Source organism: Melanotaenia boesemani, chromosome 10 (genome assembly GCF_017639745.1).
Source record: "Melanotaenia boesemani isolate fMelBoe1 chromosome 10, fMelBoe1.pri, whole genome shotgun sequence".
NCBI lineage: Eukaryota > Metazoa > Chordata > Actinopteri > Atheriniformes > Melanotaeniidae > Melanotaenia > Melanotaenia boesemani.
This window is the reverse complement of record NC_055691.1, coordinates 7,049,956-7,062,109: the sequence shown is the minus strand read 5'-3', so window position 1 is coordinate 7,062,109 and position 12,154 is coordinate 7,049,956. Positions and strand designations below refer to the sequence as shown.

The following is a 12,154-nucleotide window of genomic DNA, read 5'->3' as shown; positions in this document are numbered from 1 at the left end:
GCTCATAGCAAAAGTAATGTTCTCTGGCAGTTAATGTGTTATCGTTGACATTTTTATAGATACATCTTAGGACACAGGAGCAAGTTACGTTTTTAGTGACAGCCTGCTAGTTGTCTGTTATGTGTGAACACTGGTTCATCCCTTGAGAATTTAGATGCATTTAATGCAGGTCAGGAAAAAAAAATCTGAAAATGCCCCAAAGACTGTACTGAAAAATGAGTGAAAAAGAAGCCTGTCTGTCTGTATATCTATCTATCTATCTATCTATCTATCTATCTATCTATCTATCTATCTATCTATCTATCTATCAAAGACCCTCAGAGAGCTAGAGAACTATTGCTAAAGACCACTTTAAAAGACTACAACAAAGTTTGGCTGTGTGGAGACAAAATTAATTTATTATTAATTAATTAATTAATTAATTGAATGGATAAAGAAAAATAGCTGGTAGCAGCCACTAGTATGTTACCCATACAAGTGTCTTAAAAGTAGACTTGACAACCAAACTTCAGAACATTTGGTTGTTTCTGTGTGATTCTATATTGCAGTCATTTAAAATTTCCAGTCAATCTTTGTTTATTTCTCTCCAGAAGGTGGATTTTACAAGGACAATGAAGTGAGCAGCAGCTGGCTGTAAAGTTTTGGCTCTCTGGAGACTCACAGCTGGAGGTGGAGTGGAAGAAAATCATTCATGCAAATGTGTTTCTCCACACTAACACTAACACTAACACTTCTTAACCGGAGCCTCTCCATGATTAATTTAAAGCGGTATGCTAAATATCTTTTCTTTGTGAAACATTTTTTTAAAAACTGTTGTCCTTTTGTCCTGCACTCTGTCAATCATTTACGTTGTGTAAATAAATAGGGATGATTAGGAGGAATCAATAGGGCAGTGAGTAACCTGTAGGCCTACACGTTTTATTTTCGCCAGTGTCCGTGTGAGTAATCATCCCTTTTGTAAAACATTTGCTTTTGGAGAATAAAATAAGTTATTTCCTCCGCAGACCGCGCGTGCAAACACTTACTGTGCTTCACATATGGTGAATCAGCTCTTGTGAGCGTGTTTGTGCATGACCTCGCTTTTCTTTTCCCCACTTTTTTCCCGCTTGTGCCCGCCCGCCTCTGCCTCTGCCTCCGCCTCCGGCTGCTCGTAGACTGTCACAAAGCTCCGTCCGCGCGCCGCCGCCTGACAGAGAAGATGGGGTCCGCGCGACGCAGCTGTCCGGCGCTGCTCGCCGTCTTTCTGCTCCTACTTCATCACTCCGCAGGTTTCTGGATCGTCAACGTTATCTTCCCACCCAAGGCCAACCCCAAACTAACAAGCAACAGCACTTCACCGCTCATCATCGGTAAGTCCAAAGAGGGGAGGAAGAGGAGGAGGAAGAGGAGGTTAATATAGTTCATTACTACTAAATCTGAGATAAAGAAAAATTCCTGCTGATACATTTGTATGTATATAGTTTATTTTGGTCCCCAGAAAGCTATGCTACTACTTTATTTTTTTAAAAGTTAAAATAGCTCACATAAAAATGTATGAGGTATGTTATAAGCAGACAGTCTATAATCATCTAATCTGAATTGGCAGCATTTAACTGTTTAGCTTTTGCTTACAAAGACCTTTTGGCATGTTATTTTTAAGTTTCACCAATCCTCAAGGCCATGAATCTGCTCTGTAGCTCACTTTATGTGAAGATGTTCATCATTTACAGTAAATATAACTGCACCACAACAAGAGTTTAGACATCCAAACAATCCCACTGATATTTGTCTGGATTTGTTTCCTTTATTACACACTGAAGCAGATCAGTGGGATTGAGAATTAGCTTGAGTTTGATGGAGTGTCACCAAACTCAAGCTAGTGAGTATCAGATTTGGCAGAATGATGCTAAAACACCTGACTGTGGGCAGTGTTGCTCTCCTGGAAGGGGGCCAGAGGAGAAAAAGCTACCAAGTTCACAGTAGATAAACAGCTACTCATCATAAGGTCAGAGGACAGTTTCACACATGTCAAAAACAGGTAGAAAAAAGTGGTCACCATAAATGAGTATTAAAAAACAAGCCTGACACATCAGCTGCTTGGCTCTTTTTACTCCAGTTTGAAATCTTTGTACTTCAGGAGGGTTTTGTGTAATCTGGGAATCACATGTTGTTTATATAGTAACTTTTACCTCCCATTACTTGTAAGTCACAGTCAAAAACTCATACAACTACAAGAACTTCAGGTGAAGGACAATCAAAGAGGGTTAAACAGAAAATGGTGGAAAAGTTGTGAACGTATCAGTCAAAGTAAAAAGAAAAAGGTTTGCATGTTCTGGAGATATACAGAGAAACAAAGGTTTCGGTTGACACAAGAGACATCAGCTAAAATTTTTAGGGCCTCATTCTCTACATTTAATATCAAGATCAGCTGAAATTGTGCTGTGAATTGTGTGTAGCCTGTTTATCACTAAATTACATATTAATGCCGGACAGGGCAATATGAGCCAAAAAGGGGGAAAGTTAACAGGAGAAAATGGAGATAAAGATACAAAAGAAAGAAAAAACAGCAACAAATTTGCAGTGAAGATCCAAACAGAAAAACCAGACATCCAGCTGCTACGCCTGTAATGAAACTTAACCAAAAACATCCTTTAGACTCCAGGAAAACAAAGCAGAGAATCATCAAGAGCACCTATGGGGAGGCAAACTAAGTAAAACAACAACCACAACACCAGCAACAAGTATATGAAAACACTCCTGTAGCTATTTGTGGTTAAATGTGCAGGAAAACACAGGATTTTGTTCTTTGAAAAATATCTGCTTATTTACAATTTTATACCAACAACTTCTTTAAAAGAATGCAACAAGGCAACAAAAAACCTGGAAAAGTAATAAAAAACAAACAACTGGAAAATTTAATAAATAATTATCTCAGTTAGGTTTATTTATCAGAAAAATCATTAATAAGAGAAGCAAAAAGAGATTGTATAAAAACGGATCCACCACTCTGGAAGATGTGGAAACACAATTCAGCAGATTAAATAAAAACATTTCCCAATATAAAAATTACAAATTGTTTGTGTCCACAAAATAAAGCCAAAATTATCTGATGAATCAAAATAAAAAAAATGTAATTTTTTCTTGGAAAACATGGATGCTGGGCTATGTCAGCACATATTTCAGCAGACCATAAAACCAATTTGCCAGTTAATCTTATGTGCACAATCAAGGACTTTAGTACAACATGAGCTGCCACAGGTTTCAAGATCTTGACATTCATTTAAATATCAGGTTCACATGCATTGCAGATTATTACATTGAGTTTTTAATGAAGTTTTACGCCGTCCATATTGTGTTGGGAAACAAAGCTGTCTCAGCTTTTCTAGTTTTTAATTAGTATGTGATAAAAACTTGCATTCTGTAGATACTCTTGTTTCTGTTTTACTTTGTTTTTGCTACTACTTTGCTGTTCAATACACTGATGTGTATTTATGTGACTGTGTGTTCAGTTCCTGGGAATTTAGGGAATCGTCTGGAAGCCAAAATAGACAAGCCGAGCTTGGTCCACTGGATGTGCTACAAGAAAACCGAACACTGGTTCCCACTGTGGATCGACCTCAACATGTTCATGCCCGTAGGCGTGGACTGCTGGATTGATAACATTAGGTAACCCTGACTGCTCTGACTGGAGTTTTCTGTATTCCTGTGCAAAATGAAGAGTCGAGGACTGTTCCACTTTCTTGAATTTCCCACATGTCTGTTGTTTTTTGCCACACTGAAAGGCACAAATGTCCATGCCTGTTTCTCCCAGACTTGTTTACAACAGGACGACTCGGCGGTCATCCAACTCACCAGGAGTGCAGGTGCGGGTACCAGGATTTGGGCAGACTTATCCCATAGAGTTTCTTGACTATAACAAACTAGCTGGTGAGAGAAACGCTTGCTTACTGCTTCATTTTAAGGCTTTAGATTCTGTTGAATTCGTATGCATTTCTTCTCTGAATGATACTGAGCCTCTCATGAACATCTCCTCTAGAATTAAATAAGTTTACAGTTTTTTTTCTTTCTTTTTTCTTTCTGCAGGTTATTTTTTCACCATGGTGCAACATTTGGTTAACATAGGCTACGTCCGGAATGAGACGGTCCGTGGAGCTCCCTATGATTGGAGATTAGCTCCAAGTAAGTAGCAGAACTCGACAGGCACTGTCACATATTGTTAACTGCTTTACATCCAACACATATTTATGAGTTATATCTTGAGAGAATATGCACATTTGCAAGGCTGCTACTTTGCTTCTGTTTGCATGGAATGCAAAAGATGCAGAAGATAGGAAAAGCCTGGATAGCAATGCATTTTTAAGATAAAAAAAGTTCTCTGTCAATGGTTTGATATTCTTGCAATTTAATATAAAAATAAATAAAAATGACATCTTTTGGCAGAGTGCTGGGATGAAATGTTAACCAGTGGCCCGTTCTGTAATTATTGTGATTACTTCTGTTTGTTTTATTAGGAGCCAGATACAACCTGAAGTTCTTCTCTACCGTTTTCTTGCACATATGAAAACATGTTTGTCTGGAAGAATTTAGGCCACTGACGGCCACCGTCCATTAATAAATGTGGTTGCGATTTAAGTAATTTGAATACCCACCTTTACCACTAGATGTCAGTCATTCTCACACTCTGTAACTTCAAGTTGCATTCAGAGTCTAGAGAATTTTTGAAGGGGGGCCGGGTAGGGGCACAAACTGGGAAAGAGGTAGCATATGTGAATGATGGGTGAACCTTTAAAAGAAAGTTTTAGAATTTAGGAAATAATTCACATTTTATTACAACTAAAGTGGTCATCTTGTGTAAAATAGTTGGCAAAGTTTGTAAAAGCAAATCATCAATGATCTTTATTCATCAATGATTACTTTGTTTAGAATTATCCAGCATATCTTTAATCATTTTTACACAAATACTTGAGATACTTCCTTGATAATAGGAACAACAACATGTTCAAGCTCAATCAGATGTTATATCAATGCTCATTTAGCACATCTGGCCAATTCAGTTTGTGCAGTCATCACATCTGGTGGTGTTATAACTTTTGTATCCTTGTCATGAAATGTAAACAGTAAACAGATATTATTACCTATGTAAGCAGCTGGGTTAATAATGCTGTATATCCAAATGCTGCCTTAAGTGATTGTGTTGATGTAGAAATAACAAAACTAGAATTTCTGATAAGAGGTGGTAAATTTTAAGGTGGTAAATGGACTTGTACTTATATAGCGCTTATATAAACAACCCCTCCCGTTACCTCCACAGATGAGAACACGGAGTACTTCACAAAGCTGCAGGAGCTGGTTGAGGAGATGTATGACCAGTATCAGAAACCTGTTTACCTGCTGGGACACAGCATGGGCTGCCACTATGTCCTCTACTTTCTCAATCACCAGGCTCAGGCCTGGAAGGACAAGTACATCAAGGGCTTCATTTCCTTAGGAGCACCATGGGGGGGTGCTGTTAAAGCACTCAGAGTTCTGGCTTCAGGTAACAGCAAAATGCTAAGAATAGAAAATAATACAGTAGGATCTGCATCTAACAAAGCTAAAAGTGTTTCATTACATATAAAACATTAATTATTTTGTCGTTATATAACCCTGACATGTTTTAAACTTTTTGGTAAAATGCATTGCAGGTGAAAATGATGGCATCCCCATGATTTCTAACATCAAGATCCGGGAGGAGCAGAGAATGGTAACAACTAATCCCTGGATGATACCATTTGAGAATGTTTGGCCAAAGGACCACGTCTTCATCTCCACGCCAACATTCAACTACACCAAACGGGACTACCAGCGCTTCTTCACAGACATCACCTTCGAGGATGGCTGGTAAAGCGCAGCTTTCATGTTCTCACACAGCTTTGATTAACAAAAATTGCGTCATTTTCTGTCTTAGATTTTAGCAAAGGTTTTAACTAAATCTCTGTCCCTTTCTCTTTTCCTTTTTCTTGCTTCCACCAATAATATCCTCTTACATTTCTTTGATAAATGAGCCGGAGTATGCATTCAAAACGGCCAGTGTGTTGATATCATATTGCTGGTGTGTGACATGCTGTAACGCGATGCTTCAGGCTGGAATAAAAAGTTGTGAAGTGCAGTTTTTCAGCCTCTGGACGCTGTTTGATAGCGGTAGCTCCAGGAATGTGCTTAATAAATGTTGCTGTGTCATCAGTACAAATCAGAAAGACATATTTTAAGGTCAGAAAGTTACATAGTGCTAGTTTAATAATTAAATTAAAGTGTGAAATTATTACATGTGTTCATGGATGTTGCTTTTTGGTTTGTAAAAAAAAAGAGAACATAGGAAAGGTTTGGTTGCATATTCTTTAAACACTTATGTGCAATATAAGCAGCTGTGAGCACAGTCCAATCATATTAAATTACTTTAGAATAATTACTAAAACAAACTCAGCAGTAAAAATGTAGATCCATCAAATATAGAGCTTTCTGTTTTTCACCACCTCCTGAGGGAAATATCTACTGATAAACACTCCGCTGTGTTCACCATGTGTTTTTTTCACGTTGTACTTGGTTTTAAACAGCTTGGTTTTAAAGCCTCTTTTTAATTTAAAACGTTGATAACTTTGATTAGCTAAATATAACGCAAAGCATGATTCAATTTGTACATTTCCAGTTAGTGGTGCCTGGTCAGGACAGGCTGCTGCAGCATCATTGTCCTTTCAGTTACCAAAGATGAAAATCAATTCAAAGTGGGAAAGCAGCTGGTTAAACGGCTGCACTTCATCCCATATCTTATCCCATCTTATGTCCATCCGCTGTCAAATACAATTTTGCTTTTGCATTTGCACATCTTTGATTACCTGTGAAAATGATATTACTTTATAGTGAACATTCACTAACCCTTAACTCTTAAGCCTGATCAGTCACCTATACAATGAGGTGTAACATGTAAGGATTGTGCTTCGGTGCAATGAGCATTACAGCTAAAGATGTAAGCAGTGGTCCTAAAAACATGTCCCAAATTCCCTGCAATATTGGATGATTGCACTCTCCCATAGTAATTAGGAAAAAACAACACATATTCAGCATTTTTACAATTTATTAATTTCCTACTGTCAGGGACTGCTGTACCATGTGGAAGATCCATACACAGCCACGACAGCTTGACACCTCCTCCTTACGCTGGTCACCAGTCTGGTCACATTTAGCTGTGCAGTGGCATCCCCTTCCTCAACCAGCAGTAGTTGAAAGTCAACCAGTGTGATTGTGTAGGTCACTCCTGCCCAATGGTACACCCAAGCTGATCCCACAACCCAGATAGAAGACACATTTGGGCCTAATCCAGGCTACTTTTGGCACTTACAGCTCAGTTACTGCACTGGCAAGTGTTGTGTGGGTCAGATGTGGTCCAAATATGAGGAGCCAACCTGGCCTTTCATTACAGCAATTATCTTATGAGATGGTCATGGGGCTGAGTTTTGGCAACCACACTCACGTAGAATTAAAATCGTTAGTAAAGGCCAAATATGAGCCAAACAAAAACGTAAATGTGGGCCATATTTTGGTGAAACATTTTTGTGATCTGGGAAATGTTCAGCTGGGTTGAGGTTTAGACTTACAGCAGGTCGTTCATCCTATCCACTAATTCTGAAGGCACTCAGGGATGATCCTGGTTCTGTGGGGGGAAATATGGTATCTCCATTGGCTTCAGAATCTCATTCCAGTGTGTATGTCTATTAGTTAGGTACCTATCAGGTGCCTGTCACACATCTGTGACTGACATACACCTGACAGCACTTGAAACTCAAACCAAAAGTCAATACCAACAGGAGAATGTTGCAGGGGCACTTCCCACATGTTTAGCTGTGCTGCTGCTGAGTGGATGATAATCGTAAATGTGGTATATAATATATAATGAAATATAATAAAACACCAACTGGTTTTAAGGCCTGGGAGAACGAATTGACTGAAATGACTTTTTCCAAACAGTTTTGCAGAATTTAGTAAAATAAGCCAACAAACATCTACATCTAGAAATATAGCTTCTAATATTTTTTTTTATCTTTATCATGACAACTTTAACAGATCCATGCTGACTCCTTAACATTGAGAGTATCTTTTTTTTTAAAACAAAAACCTGCAGCAGTTGTTTATAGGAAGTTGCAGGTGTATTTATTTGTCTGTAGGGGGAGCTGTTCTCAATCTGATTAACTTTAAAGTTTTGTGAAAATAATAAAAAACAAATGTTCACCAGAAGTTTGTTCCTTCATTATTATTATTATTTTTTATTTTAATTATTAGTGTAGAAATAATAACTTTTTTGTTGTTGGTGATTGCAGGCACATGTGGGAGGACACCAAGAACTTGACTGGTGCTCTCCACCCACCTGGCGTGGAAGTGTGGTGCATGTACGGCGTGGGGCTTCCAACACCTGTAACGCACATTTACGATGAAGAGTTTCCTAACGGGGATCCGGTGGACTTTGTTTATGCGGACGGGGACGACACAGTGGACAGCTTTAGTATGAGTCTGTGCAAACGTTGGGTGGGGCAGCAGGAAAAGCCCGTCCACGTGACGGAGTATCGAGGCCTGGCCCACCTGGATATAGTGTTCAACGAAAAGGTGCTCAATCAAATCCAGCAGATCCTGGAGGGCAACACAGACACGCCCAACGAGGTCGACGTACGGTTTGATGCTAAATAGCAGCAGTGAAAAGATGGTGAAGAATTCCTACGCCGTTTACATTTACTGTAAATGTGTTCAGATAAAAATACGAGGGTGCCTCTTTTTGTTTGCACCAGTAGGTGCTAAAGCTCCAGACGACTGTGGACTTGAGTGCCTAACACTGACACCTTTGTCTAAAACTTAAGAATGATGACTTAGTGTGGGTTTAACCCTGTTTTTATCTCTGAAGACTGTAGATGTTGCTGTATCTGCTTTACATTTGGTGAATCGGCACATAGTAATCATGGTAAAAGATGCTACAGTTAGTTCGGGGGGGTTATGTTATCCAATCTTGTTGGTTTATGTATCAAACAGATGCTTTATAAAAATCTGTTATTTTAAAGTATATACACACAGCCCATAAGTATAGGCTTCTTTTTTAAAAATGTATGTTATGTTTACGGTTTATATATTTGTGTAATTCAGAAACCTGATGCTGACTTTCATTTTAGTTAAGTTAAAGAGAAAGAGAAGGGAAACTTATCCTGCAGCAGCGGTTTTATTTGGGCTCATTTTTTTTGTTTCACTGCTCTTTGATTAATGTAACGCAAGCGTCGCACCTGTGGGGGCTGTTTTGACACCCACACTTTTCATGAGGAGAGAGTCCAACACCCACACCATTCTTGCTGTATGTAACATATATATATATATATATATATATATATATATATATATATATAATTTTGTGCAAATGTTTTACAGTCACTCTGCGTCACTGCGCTCCTCCCTCCTTTTGCTCCTTAAATTGTGGCGTGCCTGTCAGTGATCAGCTGATCAGCCAGGTCATCTCTCTTGTTTGTTTATCGTTCATCTCGAGCTGGGAAGGAGGAAACTAGCAGGATGCTGATGCAAAACAGAAACCCGTTTCAATTAGAGAGCCCTTTGTTTGCATTTGTTTTATATTATTTTCATTATTAGCTGAGGTGACATGGTCATAATACAGACAGATGGATCAGGTTCAGATATATAGCCAGTGTCAAGATTAAACAACGGGTGTCTTCTCTAAATCATTGGTGCTGTGCAGATGTTTGATAGGCAGGTTTACCTTTTAAGAGCCATGAATGTGGTGAGGGGGATTTATGAACAGGTTCTGAAATACCAATCAGAGCAGGACCCTCAGGGGCATTAACCAGGAAAACGGGGCACAAATTAAATTTCTTTTAAGGCCTAGATTTTGGTAAATAATTAGCTGCTTATTAAAATGTAAGTGGTCATCAAATGTTAAATTTGGGAAAACAACCAGTCGACATTTTTCAGTGTTCCTGTAGAACAACATATTACATGTTGCATTTACTGACACCTGGGATTTCTGAAGCTAAATGTTAGTTTACACCTGAAAACCATGTCTTTATATACAGATACACAGCCCTCTGATGGTGAAATTGGTATTTTGTTAATTTATTACCCCCAACCCATGGAATACTGGTAGACCAGTAGAAATGATATTGTACTACCTCTGTTGCATTATGGCTAAATCCCAGGCTTTACTGTTACTTCTTTTTTTTGTGTTTGTGTTTTGAGGCCAAGATCAAAAACTATTGTTCATATGGCTGAATTTTTACTGATGTTCAGATGGTTTTTTTTTTTTTTTCTTTTTCTTTTAAATAAAGGTGGGTTCTGGTATTGTGTTCTTACATTCAGCATATCATAATAAAGTCATACAGTTTCTGACAAGCCAGCTGAATCTGAAATAGCTCCCTTCATGCAGGTTCATGAACGTTCTTTCTCTGAAAAATGAAATCTTTTATAGAAATTGCAACTGACCGCAGCTCCTGTGGTGTGAACAAAAACAGAAGAACTTTTTCCACAAGGTTAATTATAAGAACTAGGAACAGGTCCCTGCTGCCTGAAAGAACCCTATGACATCTTGATATAGGAGAAAAAAATAAGTCAGATGTACTTTTATAGTGTTATAATAGCTTGTAAAAGTCTTGAGCTACCCTATAAATTTTTTTTTTTTTTTGCAAGGACCTGGCTACAACAAGAATAAACTACACCCAAACTTGATTTCTATCTGACCCAGGTAGACTACAGTTTGTCACTTCTTACTTGGAGTTTTTGCTATTTTCCATTTTGTTCTTCCCTCTCTGTGTAAGATTGATTTGTTGACAGCTGTGGCCTAAGGGGGAGAGGGCATCGGCCCTCCACTGTAATTGGTCCAGCCCAGAACCAATCATGCATAATGGGCTGATCTATCAGCTTTGTGAAGCAACAGGTATCATGATCATTAGAAATACTAGTACAATTAGTATTGATTATTGGTATGCCCAATGGACAGTCCAGCTTTGAGTTTTTATCAGGCTTTATTTGCTTTAGCCTAATATTTAGTAAAGAGGTAAGCAGAAAATAGCTGCTTGACGACAAATTACCTTCTGTTACACTGAAAAGGTTATTCAGACAAAACAAAAAAATGCATGCAGTTTTTGTCCTCTGTCCACACATCTGTTCCACATGCATGTCTATTTTGTGTGACAGAATTTAATTTAGTATTCACATTTGAGCCATAACATCTAAACTCTACCATGGTCCTTCCTGCATGTTTTCCATGTGTTCCTGCTTGAACACATCTGATTCAAATCAAATAGATCCAACTGCCAATCTAGTTCTGCACGGTGACTTATTAATTTGAATCAGGTGTGTTGGAGCAGGGACACATGGAAAACTTCCAGGACGAGGGCCAAGGTTCCCCAGATTACAAGTTGTGATGAATGACCGCTTCTTTTTAGTAGAAAATATTGGTGTTGGTGTATTATATGTACAAAAGTAAACTGGCATCTAAATGATTTGCTGACAAAATTAAACAACAATTTTATTTATCTCAACATAAAACCATAATTAATAATGGAGTCCTGTTTTGACTGTTGAGGTTTATCTTTTGGTAAGGTTGAAGCAAAAAAATGGACTAGGATTTTGGAGTTTTATGTAAATGTTGGTCTAGAGTAATGATGTTTGGTGATTAATTACTCCATATATGTGTGTATATGCATGCAGTATATGATTGGATTGGCTCAAGTGAGTGTATGACTCCCGGCCTGACTTTGTGTCTCAGTCCGGCCCTGCCTTTGCCAGATTTGCAGATGTCCTGGTGACAGGACAGAAGTTTCCTTCTGTGGACCGATAAACTTAATATAACTTGTTATGTAACCTGTTAACACCAACTGTGCCTATGTAAACACAATCCTTTAAAATGAATTTCCCTACCAAAGCTTAGCTGTTGTTAGTATGTAAAAATACAGTTATTGCTCATTTATTTAATAACAGGAAGTAGGTGCAACAATTTAATAAAACAGTTTTTTCTGTTCTAAATAAATTCTCCAGATAACTGATCCTACACTTTTTCAGTAATGTTGAGGTCCAGGCTGTGGGTAGGATTCATCACTCCATCAGACCTGTTGCCATTTTCAGTCCAGTCATGTGTAATATCAACCTTTTTTTTCTC

The 12,154-nt window shown here is 38.3% G+C and overlaps 1 protein-coding gene across 1 annotated transcript; it reads left to right on the top strand.

The window, feature by feature from the left end:
* Positions 1 to 949: 949 nt before the first annotated feature.
* Positions 950 to 10,338, top strand: lcat (lecithin-cholesterol acyltransferase). The gene is made up of 7 exons (XM_041997218.1): positions 950 to 1,349; positions 3,489 to 3,645; positions 3,791 to 3,906; positions 4,063 to 4,158; positions 5,291 to 5,515; positions 5,664 to 5,859; positions 8,331 to 10,338. The coding sequence occupies exons 1-7, from the start codon at positions 1,199 to 1,201 to the stop codon at positions 8,692 to 8,694; spliced, it is 1,305 nt and encodes a 434-aa protein (XP_041853152.1). The 5' UTR covers positions 950 to 1,198; the 3' UTR covers positions 8,695 to 10,338.
* The last annotated feature ends 1,816 nt before the right edge of the window (positions 10,339 to 12,154 follow it).